The sequence below is a fragment of the Chanodichthys erythropterus genome, chromosome 13 (assembly GCF_024489055.1).
Source record: "Chanodichthys erythropterus isolate Z2021 chromosome 13, ASM2448905v1, whole genome shotgun sequence".
In the NCBI taxonomy this organism is placed as follows: Eukaryota; Metazoa; Chordata; class Actinopteri; order Cypriniformes; family Xenocyprididae; genus Chanodichthys; species Chanodichthys erythropterus.
The window spans coordinates 31798061-31819591 of record NC_090233.1 but is presented as its reverse complement, the minus strand read 5'-3'; the positions used below and the strand labels follow the sequence as shown (position 1 = coordinate 31819591).

Genomic DNA, 21531 nt, shown 5'->3' with positions numbered 1-21531 from the left:
TTTAACATCCATGAAACCGTTCCACAGCACAAAAGGTTCATAATAGTGGAAAAGGGTCATTTAGATTATTATCTAGATATATTATATGTTTTCACACTAAGAAAAACGCTTTTTACTACCACTAGAACAGTTCGCGTTCTGGAGCCAGATCCTGTTCTCGAACTAGAGCCTGTCGCGAACTGGCCCTGTTTTTCCACAGACTTTAGGAATGAACGGTGACATAGAGTGGATAGTTGTTGCTTACCTGACTATAAACAGTTGAAAGTCAAACAGTGTTTGTGCAGGCAGCGCTGCACTTCTGTTCACAATACTGAGTGTGATGTTAGCGTGTATCGGCCGCTCGCATAAACTCCCAGTACTGTCCCAGTTTCTGTTCTTTTTGGAAATATATTAACATTAAAACCATTAATTCACTTGCTCTCTCACATGCTGGAACTCTCTCGCACTCACAGTTTTAGATATTTATATATAAAAAGCAATGTAGTGCAACAAGGGCTGGGCGATATATCGCATGCGATTGTCACGCGCATTTTGTCATCAGCCAGCTAAATCTCCATCACCTGCTTTCAAATGGAGTGGCACTTAATAGAGCCGTAGTTCACTGACAAGCTACGCAATATCACGTTCATTATCGCAGATGAATCGCCTTCGATAATGAACACGATATTGCGTAGCTTGTCAGTGAACTACGGCTGTGTCTATTAAATGGCGTTCTTTTGAAAGCAGATTTCGTGATAATCAGGAAACCAGCTTTACTGACGAAATGCGCGTGACAATCGCATGCGATATATCGCCCAGCCCTAAGTGCAACATTATTACATTATTCATCGAGACCGCCATAGACAGCAGCAGCATTTCTCCGCCCCCCTTCGAGACCAGAAAGTTTTTAGGGCCGGAGTTGAACCGATTTTTCTGGCCCAGAACCCCCATTTCTGCAGTGTATATTGCACTGAACGATTCAAGAACAGACAAAGCCCGGGAACCCGTACAGGAACCATGTCGGTACAGGTTCTGTACCCAAAATGGTTCTTCTATGGCATCATCAATGCAAAAATCCCCTTTTGGAAGCTTTTTTTTTTTAAGAGTGTACTGCAAACAAGATCTTAACTCAAGTTCAAAAGAGAGGATGGAGGGTTAAAGCTGAAGTGGCAAGACGTCAACACGTTTATGCAACAATCTGTAAAATGCTTTAAATCTTTATTGAACGCAAATACAGCGAGTGCACAAATCATTTTAACATCTTTTCACAGTATCTAAAGAGACAAATGCATCCACATGCATATGTGGAGAGAAGGGTCTCACACACAGATCCTCAATCTAAGTTTAATCATTTGCATATGACAGCTCTGAACCAAAAACTTTGCATTTCAGTGTTACCAAGGACAGGCTCTGCCTGCAGATTCACGGCTTTTCCAGCTATACATACATCTAGACACTAGGCAGGCTACAAAAGATCACTCAAAACCTGGACATTTGAAAGGCAAATTGGCTCCTGTGCTGACCTGCTAATGTGCTATTAGTGGGTCTTAAAAGTTCTTGCTTCTCAACCAAACAAAATAATCTTTTCAAACCCATATGTAAGCAAAGACACACATTCAACAGACCAATAGAAGATGGAGAATAGAAACTAAAGACACAACATTTCAGCTTCTGTGACACTATAATCAAATGCACATAGAAAGTACACAGTTCTGAGCACAGTCTTATCAAATGTCTTTTGGCCAGTTTACCTCCTAGTTTGACTTTATTGGGTAAACTGGTTACCTAAGTGAAGAATGAATACAGTGAGTTTTATTTAGATCATTATTGTTAAAAAAAAAAAAAAAAAAAAAAAAAGTTATTTAGTTTTCCTTCACACTATTTTCCAGAAATCCAGAAATTTCTCTAATCACAGATGGATCTAACCAAAAACACTGTTTAAAATCTGTTTCAAATTAAAAAAAAGTTTTCAATGGAGTTTCAGTATAACTAATGCCATAAACCCCATTAGACAGATGTAACAGGATTTAATTTTTCAGTAAATGAATACAAAATTGTGAGTGATAGGTGTAAAGTCTGTTCAGCAGGATGTAAAGTTTTTTTAACTTAGCTTGACTGTTCAGTTGACGCAACACTAGAAATATGTTTTTGTAAAAAAAAAAAAATCCTGGTAACAAACCTCTGGAAACATGTGTTGTGAAAATTACACTGTGTTGCACAGGCTATATTTCTGTCCCTCACTGCCTCATTTTTATTCACAAAATATGATATTAAAATAAAATATGACAAAAAATATATATTTAATAACTATTAAATATTCATATTTATATATATATATATATATATATATTCATATTTATATATATATATATATATATATATATATATATTCATATTTATATATTTATATATATTCATATTTATATTTATATATATTCATATTTATATTTATATATATATATATATATATATATATATATATATATATATATATATTCATATTTATATATTTATATATATATATATATATTCATATTTATATTTATATATATTCATATTTATATTTATATATATATATATATATATATATATATATATATATATATATATATATATATATATATATATATATATATATATATATATATAAAAACCTGGCTAGGGTCTATTGCTTGTAAAACATTAGCTCATAAACCTTGAGGAGGTTTGTGTCTTAAATCCCTATTTAAAACCCACTATTTCATGCTAATTCACATGGTGTTCACTAGGAAAGTTCTCAAAGCTGATCCAAGTAGGTAATGTGAAGCATGTGTGTTTCAATTTGCTCCACATTATTTATACCACAAATAATGATAAGCCCCTGCTAAGACAGGCTGACAGGAGAAAAAAAGATAACAGAAATGCAAGAAAAAATATAACTACAATGCAATGATTCTGACTTCATCCACCAGGTGTGAAGACAGAAATACTCATATTTTACATGTATGGTCTCCCACCTCCACAGGTTACATTCATGGTTCATATCCAAAACAATCAAAGCTTTATCCAGACATAGTTTTAAGCTACTGTGACTACTAAATACTTTAATGAGCAATTTGATTTTATTGGATTGATTTTATTTGTATTGCACACATCTTATTCTCTCTCTCTCTCTGTATGTGTTATATAATATATATATATATATACACACACACACTTTTGGTGTGCAAGTAGACACAAATGACGCAAAACTTTGAGTTGAAATGGATGCACATGGACAAAGTGCAATAGGACAATCTATTATCAATTCAGAGGTACTCGTGCCAAGATTACAAAAGATTCTTAATTCAATTTAGTGGCATATTTGCAGTAACTGAATGTCAAAATAAAGCTGCTTGCAAAGTTGAAATGGGCAATCTAAAGGCTGAGAGTTCTTTCAATCATTTCCCCCCTCAACTAAACCTGGGACAGCTGTCAAGAAATGATTCAGATGAATCAAATGATTGGTGAATCAAGTGATTCACCAAAATACCACAGCGGTAAATCCATTCGAATCAACTGTAACTCCCCGTCTAGACACTTCATGAAACACAAACTGAAATGAACTTACTTTTAATGATTCGCTCAGTGGTGGACAGCTTTTCTTTCGGCTCTTTAGTAGACATCTTCTCACAGTTGAGTCAGGATTTATCAGCCAGTAAATGAACAAAGATATTCTCCGTGTTTGCTGGTGCCAGTCCGAGCAAGAAGAGATAGCAAACTGTCCGAGAACGGTTCAAATTCAGACAAGCGGGCGGTTTTAACGCTTTAACACAGCTAATTTAGTCAACACTGAACAACAGTTGGTTGCATGGGTGACGGGGCAGCATAATAACATCGCCAGCAGACACCGACTCGATCGCTTCTCCTCGCTGACAGAAATACAATCACCGATCGTCGCGAGCCCGGTCTAGCTGTTTTCCTGCTGACATTGACCTAACTAGCTATCAGCCTTTCTCTATCAGATTTCTTGGGCTCGTAGCAACGGGAGCCAGCGAAACAAGATGATTAGGGTTTGGTGCGCAATCTTGAACGTTAATCCGATTTTCCACTTTTCAGAGTCAGAATGTCAACTCGTCAGTTTAGCTACACACTCATAAGAGAGTTCGGCATAATAATAACGTGCCGAACTGCCCCGATTTGTCTTAATAAACATATGTCCTGTCGTGTGACAACAGAGATTGCGCGATCTACCCGCCCACTGGAGCTAACCATATGGCTAGCAGTAACTTCCAATCACACTCTCGTTCCCAGCTCCTCAGATTAAACGCTAATCTCTAAACCTCAGACGGATTTCCTGCAATATGGCGGAGCTGTGGCTCTCGACGCGCTGACGTAGGCGTGACGTAGCACGTAAAACTTGACACGTGCGAAGCAGATGGTTAAATGGGTCGTGCTGGTGGTCCCTCAAGGATCACTGTGGTTTAGATGTTACTGAGGCGATGCTCCGGAGAGGAAAGAACAAAAACTACAAAGAGAAAGCAGTCCATTAAAGTTAATGTTATGTATATGTTTTAAACCCATATTGTAGGCCTGTGGCCACGAAGTATAAATTTTGAGGGGGTACAATTATTCATTTTTGTCAAGGATGTTCTTACTGGTCACCATAATCATAACATCATATAAACTGTTCCTTTCTATTTTGTGTCATTCCTTGTGCTGCACAATTCAGGCCATGAATAGGTTACAAATTGTCAAACTAACATTTGCATGGTTTTGAATTTCACTTTGTGTCAAAGGTCATTTAAAATGGTTTCTGTAGTAATCCAACCACCCAATTAGGTGCAACAGATCAGACTGGATGAAATGCCATTTGCTCAAATATATCTTCATCAAATAAACTCAGTACAGAATCAGAACGTTTCAGTGTTGGCTAAAACTGTGAATTCTAAAATCAGCAAACATGGAATGCTTCTCACCGTTCTTTCATATTCAATTTGGTGTAAACCATCAGTTTACCTATATGCATAGTGGTTACTAAATATAGTAAAAAAAAAAAAAAAAAAAAAAACTACATTTACTGTGTAAAATCAACAGGCCTCCTCAGCAAACTTTGAAGTAGGCTGCAAGATTAAATTATTATATGAACATATTAATAATAATTTAATCTTATTTTGTAAGACCCCCCTCCCAAAAAAAAAAAAAAAAAAACAGAGACAAGCAGCTTTGTCCTAATTATAGCAGAGATATTGGGCCAAAGGTTGAGAACATGACACTACATTGTGTACTTGTATCCACTAGAGGGAGTCAAATCCTTTGTTAGGGCCCATAAGATTTATACATAGAGCTATATTGTGTCTGCAACAATTAAAAATATAACCTTCGTTCCAGAATAAAATGCATAAAAAGGCTGAACTCACAGAAAAGTGGGATATCATTTATTATCTTTAAAATAGAGATGTCAGTTCCATTTGCCATGTCTACCACTTTCAATAGACAATACCTAGCACATAATAGTCTGCATATTTTACATTAGGAAAGTACAAAACACTATTTTATACAGCCAGCAAAAGCATATTGCCGAGTTAACTTTTACAATCCTAGCAATCATTATCATTATTTCTATGATAAAGAAAGACCATGTTTATACATACAAACAAACAAACAAACAAAAAAGGTGGGTGCAAGGGTGGAAGCAGTTTTTCCAGATGCTTGGCAAACCTGTCATTGTACATAATTGGTTTTCACAGATATTTAGTCAATGTCTAGACATGACACAGCCTGATTCATGAGGAACCCAATTAATTCCACCTCTCGATCTGGTACTCATCAGCATCAAGATAATAAAGCAGATACCCAACCCAAGCCTGACAAACACAAAGTGATTTAATTCAAACATAGCCTGCATACTAACATCATCTGGGTTCAGCTCATTAAATTAATGTAGCAGCACCAGTGATTAAAGAGAGGACTTCATCCAAACAATGTTTTCCTTTTCCTGTTTCTATCATTTCAACTTCCTGAATTTGAGACAAACTAATTATGGCTCTATACGTAAAACTTATAAATTAGCCTAGATATTTAGGTAAAGGACACTTGTAAGGATGTACCTGTGTAAACAGCATATATTTTGAAAAAAAAAAAGAAAGAAAGAAGAAGTGTATTCTGGGCATTAAGTAATTTGCTACAGAACGGAAAGGCAAAGAGGAATATGTAGCACAAAACACACTCCTCACCACAGTGAACAAGTCCTCATCTTACCCAGCATAGGCACAAAGTGGCTACTTCAGACACATGAACATACCAGAAAAACAACATACATACTGAAAACAGATAAAAACAGTGTGGCTATATTAGATAAATATATTAAATGCAAATTAATATGCAGGGTTTATGGAAAAGGAAGCACATCTCTAATGAACATTTTCACACCAGATGGCAAAAATAAACACAAGAAGGATTATGGTGTTTGATATAAACATTAAAATGGTAAATTATGCATAAAGCATCAGTTTAAGTATGCACGGTAATGACAGTACAAGCAAATATGCTCCAGAAATGTTCACACTTACATGATTAAAAATAACTCATTTGAGCCTTTTTTTCATGCACACTACCATTCACTCTGACATTTTCCAAATTCTAGCCAATAAGCTCCCTCCATCAGCACGAATTTGCTCGCATCGGAGACACATAAGGCATTTTGGTCCTCTCTCTATTGTAGCAGTAGCTCTGATCGCCCAATCTCATCCACCACATTAGTATCAAATTTTTCACCCAAATCTCTATTAAAATCACACTGTTTTACTGCTACCAGCTGAAACTAGATCCACTGACAAACAAATAACATCTTGGGCCACTGGTCTGAGAAAACCTGGAGTGCAAAAAAATTTTTTTGTTTCTTCCTCCCAATAAATTCTGCACAGTTCGGTCTCAGTCTGTTTGCATAGGCATTACCTTTTTGAGAAAGCAGCTTTTTTAAGGTAAGAAACATCTGAAGAGTGGTTGAACTGACATATTAGCATGATCTTGACAACTCAAATAAAACTTGGCTCTTCATATCTGTCTAGCTGGCCTAACTGAAGCCCTGTTCTTGAACTTTGAGGTCTTTATCATACCCCAGAGGCTCACGAAAAACATCTTTACTTGATCTAACGCTACTGAAGAGGGAGGAACGGGAACAGTACGACTCCATAACCAGCCATGACTGATCAAATACAAAAGTAGTCTAAAGTGCAAATTGAATATCCTGTTGCAGATGCCCCTTTGATTGCAGAAAAGTCTTGTTAATTTTACACATGACAAGACTTCATCTTGGCGCACAATATTTAATAACATGCAGCTTGAAGGACCTACAAAAGGCTTGAATGAATGTCCAGTGTGCACTTCTTTTCTCATCCACAGACAGTAATGTCCGACGCTCACTGCATGATGAAGCCTGGCTGGGGGGCCATGCGTGGAGGGGGTCTCTGGGGCACGGGTGGGGGGTATTGCTGCATGTACATGCTGGGGTATCCCTGGTTAAGAACGGGTGGTGTGTTTCCTACTCTGGGGGGAATAGGGGGGTATGGAGTAGTGGGAGAGAATGGAGAGGTAGGAGGGTAGGAGACAGCTGTGGTGGGCTGGACAGTAGGAGTTTGGGTGACTTTAACAGGGGGAAGAGGAGGAGCCCGACGGGGCATCGGCATTGGGGAACCATTGACCTCTCTATGGAGAGCAGCTGGCCTGGAGGGAAGGTCCTGAGAGCGAGAGGGCGGAGGTGCAGCATGGGCCATGTGATGTCCTTTCAGCACAATTTCTTGGAGCTTCTCTATCTTGACTCTCCGCAGGTGTGCCAGCTTCCTCTTACTCTGATACTCATCAATGAATACGTCGAGGGGGGCTGCACCATCGAGGAACGAATCGGCCATGTTCTGATTTGAAAAGTGAGGGGAGATATAATAGCATGATTATTGTCTAATGAGTCCATCAGAGGTTGAACAATCTCTAACAGATATCAAGTGCAACATTAAAGAGTGTTGAGGCTTAGTGGTAATGAGTACAGTAAGGTGAGTGAGTAAGTTACCTCGGTTTCTTCCTCGATTTTGGCCCCTTCTGCTTGTAGGAGTGCAAGCAATGTGTCCAAGGGCATGTTTCCAGATCTGTGGTCTGTGAGGAGACAAATAGAAAAGAAGAATGGGTTATAATTAAGAAGTCTGAAAAAATTTTTAACAATTAAAAACTGCCTTCCTGTAGCTCAAGCAGTAGAGCAGTGTGCTGGCAAGGACATGGTCATGGGTTCAATTCCCCAAAATCCAAAAATGCAATGTAAAATGCTTTGGATAAAAGCATCCGCCAAATGTATTTTTGTAAATGTAAACAAGATATTATATGATATTAAAGTGATTATGCAGGAATTGAGGAAAATGGTTTTAATCTGAAAATATATTAAACATGTTAGGGACTTCTGTTTTGAGGGAAGTGGCACCTTTTGGCTTTAGGCGTTGTGTAACATCAAAGGCAGCAAGATAAATCTGAGGACTTTGTGTGCATGCCTTAAGTAAATTAGCCAAGGCATCAACAGGGTTCACCTTTTAGTTCAGGAGCTGTGGCTTCAAATTTCACAGTACAACTGGATGCGTCTATCAGAAATTCTCAGGAGGTCAACAGTTGCTTGCATCAGAAACTAATTTAAAGTATTATTTGCTTAAATGACATAACTTTTTACATAACAGCCATTCATTATCAAGAGAGAAATGTGTAATGATCTATACTTAACAGTTGACATAGCTCAAAAGGAGGAAAATAAATTTTATACCATTTAAAACACAAAACATGATATAATACCACTTAAAGGTACAATATGTAAAATTTTTGCAGTAAAATATCCAAAAAACCACTAGCCTAGTGTTATATATTTTGTCCAGCTGATTACAAACAATATCTCTAATGTTTTCATCTACTTGTAAATCATGAGAAAATTCCCATTCTAAACAGTGACACGGGGCAGTGCAGTCGCCTGTCAATGACGTCAGTTACCTTTGTTACCGCCTTTACTGACGTAGAAACCACATGAAAACAGTGCCGTGGACAAATGCGGAAGTAGTGTCTAGCGTCCAGCAAACCACTAGCTTGCTTCATGCAGTTCCTTATTTACTTCTTGCACGTTTTATGGTGGATGGTGTTACTTATTTATGGAACATAATTACTGTTTACCATCTGCCGCTTGTTCTGTCGACAAGGACAGCTCCCGTAAACTCATGACCGGAAAAGCGGAAGCGGCGCCGGCGACTGTGTCATAATAAAAGTCCCGCTGCCCGTGAGGCGTGTGTTGATCAATCGCTCCAGCTCCTCGTTCAGCTCCCGCAACACTCGGTCCTGCTCTGCTTCATACTACAGTAACGTTAATAATCGCATCCACGAACATGAGTTCTTCCAGACGCCAATCCCTATTCTTTTGCACCGTCCGTTGATATGGAGACCACATGTCCCAAGTTTCCGCTCTAAAACTTGGCGTCATCAAACTACGCCTTTGTTTTGAATAGGCTTCTAGCGACCTCTAGCGGAAAAAAATATCACAAATTGTACCTTTAAATTAAGAACAAACACATCAGTATAAACTTTGATTCAACCATAAATCAAAGCTGATAGACATCACAAGCAACACTTTGATAGCTTGTGATTTATTACTCTTGGCCACGTATGACTATCAATCCAGCTCCCTTCACCAATTTACATCTATTTACATCTATTTACATTTATTTTCCTGGCAGGTGCACTACTGACTGCACCAGTAATGCTGCGTTTCTTCACAAATTATATAAAATGAAACACTTTAGACTGTCATTTACTGTTTATCAAAAAAACTCATGGTTGCAGACACCAAAAGATTGGTGCTTTTTGCTTTCCTGCCACTAAACAATGATTATTTCATTGAGTGATGTAACAAAATAATTCTCCCATTATATTCAATAAGGCAAAGGCCTTTTTCTGTCCCCTTTTGAATGACACTCTATAATAACTCAATGCTTTGGATCGGCTGATACTGATGATAGACCTATAGACTGTTAATCAAAACTAACCTCAGATCAGCTCAAAAATAGAGTCAGGCATAGACTTATCAGCCGTCTGATTCAGTGTACATGTTTCAACAACAACCAACCTGACAACCTAAAATTGTTCCTTGTATGAGAGAGATGAAAATGGAGCAGGAAAGCAAGGGAGGGTAGAGCCTTTTAATACACTAACACAGACACTAATGTGCTATTAATGTGGGATATTATTTCATCACATTAAGAACCGGATGAAACAGGCCTTGACATTTTGGCTGATTTAGAGACATGAACGAAAAACCCACTTCATTATTTTTGCCTTACTTGCCAATTTAAACAAATTGCAGAGCAAATAAAACCTCTGCCCAAAAGAAAACAGTTCTTATGCAGAATGACTCATCAGTTTAGCTGTTCTCTTCCACTTCTCAGTCAGACTTGTGACATGCACATGCTATGAGAAGCATACTACCATACTACAATAGACAGCATGGGCACAATATGCAAATGTTTCGGTATGCTTAAAATACCTAAATGACCTACTGCATTTGCCTAAATAAACATTATACAACAAAGCATTCTCTGTGAAATACTGTATCCCACAATGCAATGCTTTACTTCATTGCAAACATCCTGCAGCTCATGAGACTGCTATCAGTCTAAAGCCAGCCCATGCATCTTACTTTGTGCTCTAAGCAAGTGTGTGAGAGAACAAAGAGAGAAAGAGGGAAAATGCTGTCTGTGTGTGTTCCTGTTTGTGTGCGAGGCGTACGACTTCCCCCCTCTCCACCCCCCATTTCTGACATTGCTCAGGGCACAAAGCCACACTGTTACTCCAGAGATCAGCGCCACTGCAGCAGCAGAATAGGCCGTCATGCTGAAACACCCCCCAGAGCTGCTCTGTTGTCATGGCCTGGCTTTCGGAATGAGGTGGCAGTGAGTTAATGTACACACAGGAACCTCGCAACACATTTTAGCCTGATAACTAGGGCTTTTGTTTATCTGGGTCAAGTGAACGGCTGACTGGCTAGCCTGCTGGCAACCTTGTCCAGATGCACTGGCTGCTGCTGCTGCTGCTGAGCCAGTAAATCCTTATCTGGGACATAACACACCACCCCAGCCTGGGAAAGTGGGTAACCTACATTTCACCAAAGCCATTATCTTTCTCTTCATCTGTATACAGATGACAGTACAATGAGTACACCATGTTTATCACAACTAATGTGAGGGGCTGGAAGTGAAAAGTGGGGATTCACAGTGGAAAACTCATCTCAATCTGAAATTGAATACTGTTACACCATAAGCTCAGCCACATCTTCTAAACAAATAAATACAATTACATACAAATAAATATGCATTTTTTTATTATTTAAATAAATAAATTAACCTTTTGATATTTAATATACAAGTTTGTATCTATTAAGGGTGTAACGGTACACATATATTGTTTATTTTTGGTATGGGTATTCTTGGTTCGGTATGCATGTATACTGAATGAATACAGAGTTGTTTTAACACTGCACATGCAAACTTCTATATTTGCAGAATACATTTTCAAACTCCAAGTTTCCCTTCTAGGATGGGACAATTTATACTGATATACTTTGATGTTGCAAACACATCTGCTTTATATTAAGCGCTTCAAACTAAATCATAAACCTTCATGGCTTGCCCTACTGTCAGATGCATGTGTTGTTCAATGTGTTTGAGAAACCTTTTCCTCGGAGCGCAACTTAAATATTACGGTTATACTTACCTTTTACAAATTCACGCAAGTATTACTATTTCGCATTGAAGATTATCCTGACAGCAAGCTAATCTACATTTAACTTCACATGCTTCAACGAGTCCCAGTGCGCACATATGCGTCAAATCGATAGAGCGGATTAGAATGGGAGCGCAATAAACCTAACCTTATTTTAAAATATTTTGATAACATATTTTGCGTCCAAAAGTGTAAGCACTTCAACTCTCTTCCCACAATTACAACAGCACCATAAACTGAGACTTTTTTTATTTGACATTGTTTGTTCAGTATATCATTGTTTAAGAAAAAAAAAAAAAAAAAAAAAAAAAATACCGTTGCATACCGCTACACCCCGATACCAATTAATCAGAATGATATATGCAGATAAAAAAAAAATAATAATAAATCTCTCCCAACTAATGCTGCAAACTATACAGGGAACCCTCTAATTTGGAACATTTCTATAACATTATATGTTAAAATTAACAACAGAGCCTGAAGTATTATATTCAACTACACTGATTGAGCAATTACATGACACATGAAACATTTCAGCCCCTGAAATGTACTGCATCTTTCAACATACCTTTTGATGTTCATGCATGTTTTTATATGCTATAACTTGCGTTAAGTTGAAGATCTCAATTTGGGATTGTGAAATCGCCCATCCCACGTTTCATTTTCTCATTCATGCATGTTTATTGCTTTAACATGTCAATAACTTTAAGCGGCCCTGCACTGTGCAAACATATATTTACATTCCGTGATATGCATATAAAATATATTTATACCAATAACTGTCCGATACATTGGTACATCCCTAGAAAACAGTAATATTGTAAAATATTATAACAATTTTAAATTATGAAATTATTATTATTAACCTTTATTTTAATATATTTTAAAAAGCTGAATTTTCAGCAGTTGTTACTTCGGTTGTTCACTTTATTCATATATTTCATAAATCATTCTAATCCAGTGTTTCTCAAATACAGCCTTCGGGGTCCACCTCCCAGAATGTTTTAGATGTCTCCCTATTCAACACACTAAGAAGCTTATGAGCTGAATTAGATGTTTTAATTACTGAGACATCTGAAACAATGTGGTAGGTGGGTCCCAGGACTGGAGTTGAGAAACACTGTTTTAATGTGCTGATTTGGCACTCAAGTAAACTTTCTTATTATTATCAACATTATTAACATTCTAAATGTCTTCACTATAACTTCTGATCAATTGAATGCATTTTTTCTGATTTTATATTAAAAACAATTCACACCAATGCCACACTTTTGAACAATAATGTATTTACAAGAAAAAGACACCAAAATTTTATACACACAATATGAATATTCAATTTATCACCCAGCCCTATGCTACACCATAGATCAAATACTACATCCAGCATAGAGGGAGAGGGAGACTGCAAGGCTTCCAACATACTTCAATACTTCAGTTCCAGTATACACCATAAGTCAAAACCCAAGCCAGCTGACATTGAGTGTACAGATGGTAAAATGAAATGAGTGTTAGTATGCTGTTTGGAATCAGGATCCAGGCAACAACTGCGTCACAAAGGGTAATCAGTGACAGCATTTTATTCATGATACCAGCACACACACAGTGCAGAGGGGTGTAGAGGGACGCTGAATACCATTCCCTGTTCTCTTTAAAGTCACAGATCCTTCTCAGCTGTGACAGTCATCTGCTACTGCTTAGTTCTGCCTTTCTTTTCCACAAGGAAGAGACATATAGGGGGGACAGAGTGATGGACACAGACTAAGAGTTTCTGAAAATTACATGTAAAACCTGAATAACAGGCCCTTCAAGGAGTTCTCTTATAGCTGGAAAAGATGACTAAGTTAATTTGTTCACATGACACAACAACAATATGAGCTCAAACATTTACATTGTCTCCATTGCCACTTTTCAAATTAACATATGGCAAAAATAGTCCCAGGCACATAAGTAAGGTATAATTGATGGCAGGCCGCTGAATTATTAGAAAAATAATGCACAAAGTGGTAATGCAGGTGGTAATGCAGCCACAACACTAAGCAAGCCAGAGTCAATTATTCCGCTTATTACCACACCTCAAAACATTGTTCAGATGATGTATTTCAAGACATTTGTCAGGTTTTTGTCCTTAAAACTTGTGTGTAGGACAAATTTCTTATGCATCTTATCCCAAGCCTCTGTTGCTAATTGCAAAACATCATTTTAGAGCTAGTAACGGAGGCTTCAGCCACTGATAGCAGAATAATGCAGAGAGAGAGATTAGCATATGTGAATTTCCTAAGGGTGTGCATCTCTCAACAGTGTTTGGCAGCAGCATCTCTCTAATAGCAAAACCGTACGTTTATCTGCTCCAAGAACAGTGCCGTTATTACCTCGCTAGTAAGAAATGTCATGTTGCTTTAAGTTGTTAAACTATTGTACTGATAAAACCGTCAGAGCAAGTGTGTGTCCGAACTTTAAGAGTCGAGCTATGTAACTTTGAGGGATACAATACACAGAAAGAAAGTGAGACAAAGGAAGTTATGTTTTAATCCGAGTATTTTACCTAGAGTGGACTTGCGCAGTTGATAGGCCTCAAACAGCTCCTGTAGGCTCCGGTAACGTCTGGTAAGCTCATTCTTTTGGTGGTCAAGCCTGGGTTGGAGTTCAAGGTTCTGTTCAGCCAGAAGACGGTTACTAGCAAGGGTCATCTCCTTGTTCTGTTGTAGACCTTTAATCTGAGAGCACACAAAGAACAAATTAATTCAATAAAAGGCAAGTATATATAAATTTAAATAAACACTACTACCATTCAAAAGTTTGGTGTCAATAAGTTTTTTCAGTTTAACGTAATAATTTAATTTTGAAGGGATGCATTACATTGATCAAAAGTGACAGTAAAGACTTTTACATTGTTACAAAAAGAGATATTTTAAATAAATGCTGTTCTTTTAAATCAAAGAATCCTGAAAATGTTATTTTTCCACAAAATTATTATGCAGCACAACGGTTTTCAACATTGATGATGATAATATTATTATTATTATTATTATTATTATTATTATTATTAAGAAGAAGAAGACGAAGAAAAAAGAAGAAAAAAGAAGAATAAATGTTTCTTAACCACCAAATCAGCATATTAGAATGATTTCTGATGTGACACTGAAGACTGGAGTAATGATGCTGAAAATTCAGCTTTGCCATGCCATAAATAAATAAATTACACTTTAAAATATATTTAAATAGATAAGTTGTTTTATACTGTCATCATTTATCACAATATAACTACTGTATTTTTGTTCAAATAAATCATAAATCTTTTGAACAGTAGCGTAAACAGACAGTCAGAAGAAGACAGAAAGAGAATGTATTGTGTAATGCCTTTTTTAGGTCGAAAAAGAGCAGTTTCGATGTCACTGTAGTCTGTAACAAGAGTAAATATTTTCACTCGACAGTTCAAAAATCTCTCGCAAGCATCATGTTGCAGCTTCAAGTGACAGAGTGAACTGTCAGGATACATTTCAAGCATAAATAACATGGTATGTGGGCAGTGTAAATTGAAGGTTAAATCTATGACCCATACATTATATTACTTTCAAAACTATGATAAAACAGCACATATGTTTGTGGGGCCCATATATAAACTTTTTAAATGTCAACATAACTTTTTTTAGGGGTTTTTTGTAAACCCTCCGAAATCAAAGATTAAATGATCACCAACAATTGCTGCCATTGGTTTTGTCCCTCACATTAGTACAAACGTAAATAGAAGTATTTGATCAAAAAACATCACAAGGCCGAAAAAATGCAGAAACGTAAACACCACATCCATATGTGATTGTTGACCTTTTAAATTCAAAACTATGGGCATTAGTAATAGTCACACAGTGAGAATCCTGTACAGAAAAAAAAAGATGCAACAATAATCGTTTTATCACCACATGTCAGCACTCTGCATTGGAATCGCATCGAATCATGAGGCACCAAGAGATTTCAACCCCTAATTAATAGAAAGTTGGTCCTGCCTTTGCTGCTATTAAAGCTTCTAGTCTCCATGTTTCCCAATAGATGTTGAAAAATGGATTCAGGGATTTTCTCCCACTCATACACAAGAGCATCAATAAAGTCCAGCACTTATGATGGGCAATGGGATCTACGAGTGGGTGATATGACCAAAAGCTTATATCACGATAGGATAAAAAAAAACATTTTCCCAACTAAGGAGATATATTTTTGCTTTAAATCAGGTTATGATTTGTGATGCTACTGAAATTTCATAATTCTCATCAACAGTTTCAGTATCACAAAAAAAAACTAGCAAGGAAAAAAAAAAAAAACAAGCTTACTGAACACAAGTATCACTAAACAATCCGTGATCAACTAAGAACAAAGAAACGAATTACAAGCAATAGGTGAAAACTACTAGAACTGAAATGGAACAAAGGCACAAATTAAATAGACTTCATGTAGTATTTCTTTGGATTGTAAAAAAATAATTGTACAAAAAACACTGCATAAACTTCACTGAGTAAATTTATTTTTATTAAAGTTACAAAAGGGATTCAGTCAAGTGCAATGAGATTGTTTGATTAACATTAATGACACAGATGGCAGCAGGTTTATTGGCTGCTGTCAATTTAAGACTGAATGTACTGATCTAATATACTGATACTAGGGGTGTGAAGAGATCTTGTGTCACGAAATCTCACGAGACTAAAATGAGACGAGATTTCTCGTCGAGGCGAAAAGTAGTCTCGTGACATTGCCATGACAGAGTGGTTAGAATGATTAGGAAAGAATATGCCACCGCTACGTTTACTTTACGCCTCCACTATCTTTTTGCTTTGTATTTAAATAAAAAACATTTAATTCAGTTGTATAACGGTCGCCGCCACTCCATATTCACAGAGTACGTGCGAAAGTGAAAGTAAATGCGAGCGCGCATTCAGATTCAAACGCGATTTCAATACCCCGCATTTGAAAGCGGCTCTCTGATGAATGCAAATATCTCTCAATATGAAAGCTTTTTGGCTGGGCAGTGTAGTTGTAACCATCTCTTAGCTCTGTATCAAAGTAAAATGTGGTCTTATTTGCACTTTGAATATTGAGAGAGTGCGATTATGGTTGCACTTATTGTAAAGCGTTACCATAAAAATGAATAACAGTTATATCTTAATCTTATTAAGCACAAACAGTAAGGTTTCATTTGTTAACATTAGTTAATGCACTGTGAACTATCATGAACTAACAATGAATGACTATTTTTATTAACTAACATAAACAAAGATTAATAAATACTGTAGCAAATATATTGCTCATTGTTAGTTGATGTTGGTTAATGTTAATAAATGAGACCTTATTGTAAAGTGTTACCATTTTTATTTATACTGTTTTTTTCTATGATCAGTTTGTGGAAAGGAGTTCAGTTAGGAGGTCAAAAGTTGTAGAAGCTCATAAATCATGTACAGTAAGGTCTAAAGAGACTGAAATCATACAGAAGAGAAGTCAGTCAGTTGAGTTTGCGGCAAAACCTTTTACAGTGCTTGAGTATTGTTGTCTTTTACTGCATATGATCATTCATACTCAGAAAGTAGAACTGAAATGACATTCATTAAGATGATTAGTTAAAACATTTCAAATACACCTGTAGAATATTTTTTCTAGCCATGTATTTCGCCATTGAGGATTTCTTAAAAATAGTTTGTAAAAATCTTGTCTCGTCTCATGAACTCAATCTTGAGTCCCGTCTCGTGAGATACCCGTCTCATCACACCCCTAACTGATACACGCACAAGCACACATACCAAGCCAAATACCCACGGAAAAAAAAACATGAGAAATTCTCCATCAACTTTAACCAATAATAAAAATTAAAAAAAAATCAATTGAGATTTGGGAACCTCTCTAATTGGTACCTGCGGGTCATTCGTTCACTTCTTTTTCTGACAAAAGAACCTAAATTGATTTTGTTCAACAATCTTTAAATTTTTTTTAAAATGGACTTGTTGTAGTCTTGTTGTATGAACCTAACTTAAAATTGTGTGGAAAAGTTTTCCTTAATTCAATTACGTTCAATGAACAAAAATTTTTTTGAGTGAGACTTATTATTTATGCAGAAATTGAATAGATTCATCCGGCCTTTGATATTTAGGTAAGTCCGCATTAAGCCTCTCCTTGAATACCAGATGATCACAATGTACTTACTACTGCAAAGGAATGCCCAAAAGAAGGAATAAACAGAGGGGTCAGTCAGTACATGGCTGCGGGAACCAGGGGTGCTGCAGCATCCCCTGCCAATTTTAAATTTTCCATATTTATTCATAAAATTACTCTAAAGGTTATTTTGTTTTTATACGTTGTCAAATGTAGTTAGTGACTTTGAGAAAATAATATTTCAAAAGCCTATCTCACACAGTGTGAGTGATGTGACTATGCTGATTAAAGAGTCTCATCACTCCTGAGTGACAAGCTACATTTGAGTATCAGATGGTGAGACACAGGTTTTTGTGCTGCCGCCGTGAAGCGAAATATACAGAGTTTTTAACATTTATTTAATCATGAGTTCTGAGCGTTCTCATATAACTCTCTGTCCTCATTCTTTTGTATGTTCATCTGTAAATCTATAGGCTGTTTACTATTAGGATTTTGCTTAAAATCCCCAACCATGTCTCTGCTCCACAACATCAAGCCCCGCCCCCAGCACTGTTTTAAAAAAAACATCTACAAAAACCACATTCCATTTCCAAGCAACACACATAAAAAACAATAAAATTATTGCAACATGCCGCCTCTAGTGACTCAAGAAACTATGACTGCGATGAGGAACATTTAACAGTATTTAACGGTCATGACTCCTCCCTTTTCAACAGGTACACTTCTGCAGTTTCAGTTTAGATATCATGTGTCAGAGTGCATAACAGGAAGAAGTGACAGATTTCACATGTTTCTCAAACACCTGCCTATGTCAGCTGGCAGGTTAGAAAGCATATGTTCTTCTGAGCTTTTACACAGCCTGTGCCAGGATGTCCTACAGATTACATTGAGGAAAAAATAAAATACCCAAAATATACAAGTTGGTGTCTAACACATCAAAGAAAGCTGAAGTCATCTGTTATATAACATTAAGTAGATTGTGACAGATAATACTGAAACCAAGTCTCCTGTTAATACACCAGCCCTTGCTTGGGAAATGCAAATTATTGCTCTTCACTGATTACATAATGCTAGTCCTTTCCAAATTTGACTTAGGATAGGCATTCATCACATTACACTTCTAAAAGACATGTAGACCCGTATACGAACCCGCAACTATAGTATTCATGTGGCAGATAATAAAATTCTACATGATATGGAATGTTACTATATTTGGCTTCTGGAGCACCATTACAGTACTAACCCATTTCACTCAGTTACCTAATTGAAAGCCAAGATTTGTTAAAGAATGATTAGTTTTAAGAAAGATGTTTAAAAAACAAAAAAACAAGCAAACAAACAAAAAAACAATAGATAAATGGTTAAGAGAGTCCTTTATAAAAACGTCTTTGGCCTTGTAAATATAAAAAGCACCTTTTATAGTACCATGTTACAGTGTTGCCAGATCAAACATGCTCTTATGACACATACTGAGTCAAGGTTGACATCTTTCCATGAACCGGAAGGTCAAATCAACTCAAAGCTGTGAACATGCCTAGGATATTATCTAATTGAGAGAAAATGCAAACACAAACTTTGAACTTACACAGCAAGTCAGAGACCTGGTACTGATAGTGTGTACACTGGCAGTGCTTAGTATGATTATGGTTATGCATCAGCAATTATAACTGAAATGAAACTTTCATTAAAAATCCAATAATTATGGCAAATAGTTAAGATTGTAGCATGTACATGTTGCACTATCATTTTCATGGAATTTCAATTTATACATAAAATCACTTGTGAATTGTTGGCTTTAAAAAAGGAACAAGCCCATCATACATCTTGCCTATAAGGGAACACATATCGGTATTTCTTGAGCTGCTACAGCAAAACACGCACTCACTCACTCAACTGTATCGAACTGAATGGTATTTTAAAAACATTTAAAAAGGGGGAGGAAATTATGACACCAAAATTCTAATGTTCATATTATTCTTATTAATAAACATTACGGCAAACCAGGGATTGGCATAAAAAAAACTGGTAGCTCAAGCTATGATTCTTGAGGTGTTCAGTTAATGACAGGGTTCCTTCCATGACATGACAGGCGATGACATGTTTCCATAAAAATAACAAAAAGTGAAATGCTTCCAAAAAAAAAAAAGAAAAAAGAAATGCACTACTGATGGATCCGAAATTGTCAATATTCATATTCATGCATTTCTAAATTTATTTTAATCATTTGTGGCTTATGATTTATCAGTTTCACTTTTGATTTCCTATATTTATGTACTTCTACTTTACATATTAATTCACATCATATTTTCAAGTATTCACTTGTGATTGTACCTTTATGGTTATTCTTATTTTATATTTAAGGGAGTATGCTCGTTATGTTCAATTGTTCTTCAAGTGTTCCAGTGTGACAGGTCACGCTGACACGTTTGTGGTTAGACATTGGACGCCTGCCAAGTACTGTAGAAGTGATGTTTTTCAGAATTAACCATTTGAATTTGAGATTGATCAAAATATGTCTGTTATTATTCCTGATGACATTTAAAAGGGTAAGATTTGCAAAATTCCCAAAGGGGGTCAAAACAACTCTTATATCTATTTTTGACACTGGGTAAAACCATTTAAACTTTTCTTTTAACAAAAACATGTAAATTTCCCTAAATGCTCATGGTATAAAGCTGACCGGGTCATTGATAATTCAGCTTTTTCCCTCCTTTGCTCTCCTTGGCTTCTGCTTCTTCTCTCTTCTCTGCAAATGTCTTAATTATTGCTCTTTTTGGTCTTCATGTATTAGATACAATACTCTGGATTTTACAATACTCTAAATTTATGGACTACTTCTTTAAGGTTGTTATTTTACCTTTTGGGTTTATTAAGTATTTTCATTATCGATTAAAGTTTGCGTGAGGCTAAATTTAATTGTAATGAATAAATAATTTTCCATCAACTTTATCTACTGCCTGGATCTCATTTTCACAAGTTTTTTGCATCAATTACTAATAAAAACCAAGGCCAGTAATAAATTACAAAAGAGGATCACGAGAAAATGACTTTCATCACTGATGAGGTGATATACAGACAAAACAACCGAGCCTCTATAGGAGGAAATGCATGCTCCTAACTCATGGGAGTATTATATACTGTAGGTTGACAAGTTTCTGCTTCTGTAACAAGGTCACTTTGTCTTATCGAAAACATTTTGTTTAACGTATGACATCATAACTCTTTGTCATAGTCCGCGACGTCAAATACAAACCAAATTTAAGTCACACGCAGAAACGTTCGAATATAAATAGTTCCCACAAAAACATAATGACGTCGTAATTCTAAAACAGAAACTATTTAAAAGAATAGAAACAAACACGGCCTAAGATGCAGAACCTCTGTATAAAATGGTGCTGTTCCAGATACAAATCAACCCGCCGCGGTAACTTCGCGACGGTCTTCACGAGAAAAAGAAACTTACCTCCTCCGACTCGTCGATAAATGTGTTGAGCTTCTCGTCATCTTCGAGCAGTTCGTTTAACTGAGTTAAAGTGTAAGCACTCAACTTGTTCCCAAAGCCAGCCATGTCTGGCACAGCGGTCTCTTTCACACTTAGAAACACTCTGCTTTCGGTCGGACTGGGCAAAGCTGTTATTTTCAGCCGGAAGACGACAGGAGGAGATGCGTGAC

The 21531-nt window shown here is 36.5% G+C and overlaps 2 protein-coding genes across 4 annotated transcripts in view; both read right to left on the bottom strand.

The window, feature by feature from the left end:
- ppp3cca (protein phosphatase 3, catalytic subunit, gamma isozyme, a) overlaps nt 1–4266 on the bottom strand; it is a 38492-nt gene extending 34226 nt beyond the window's left edge. For all 3 annotated transcript variants that reach the window (XM_067408110.1, XM_067408113.1, XM_067408111.1), the window contains exon 1: nt 3569–4266. In XM_067408110.1, coding sequence (XP_067264211.1) covers nt 3569–3623 — 55 coding nt within the window. In that variant the 5' untranslated portion in view covers nt 3624–4266. The remainder of the gene's footprint in view (nt 1–3568) is intronic.
- A 1100-nt stretch (nt 4267–5366) lies between these two features.
- vps37ba (VPS37B subunit of ESCRT-I a) lies at nt 5367–21496 on the bottom strand. The gene is made up of 4 exons (XM_067406358.1): nt 21323–21496; nt 14273–14444; nt 8003–8085; nt 5367–7850 (listed from the first exon to the last, which is right to left on the bottom strand). The coding sequence occupies exons 1-4, from the start codon at nt 21425–21427 to the stop codon at nt 7359–7361; spliced, it is 852 nt and encodes a 283-aa protein (XP_067262459.1). The 5' UTR covers nt 21428–21496; the 3' UTR covers nt 5367–7358.
- Nucleotides 21497–21531: the final 35 nt, after the last annotated feature.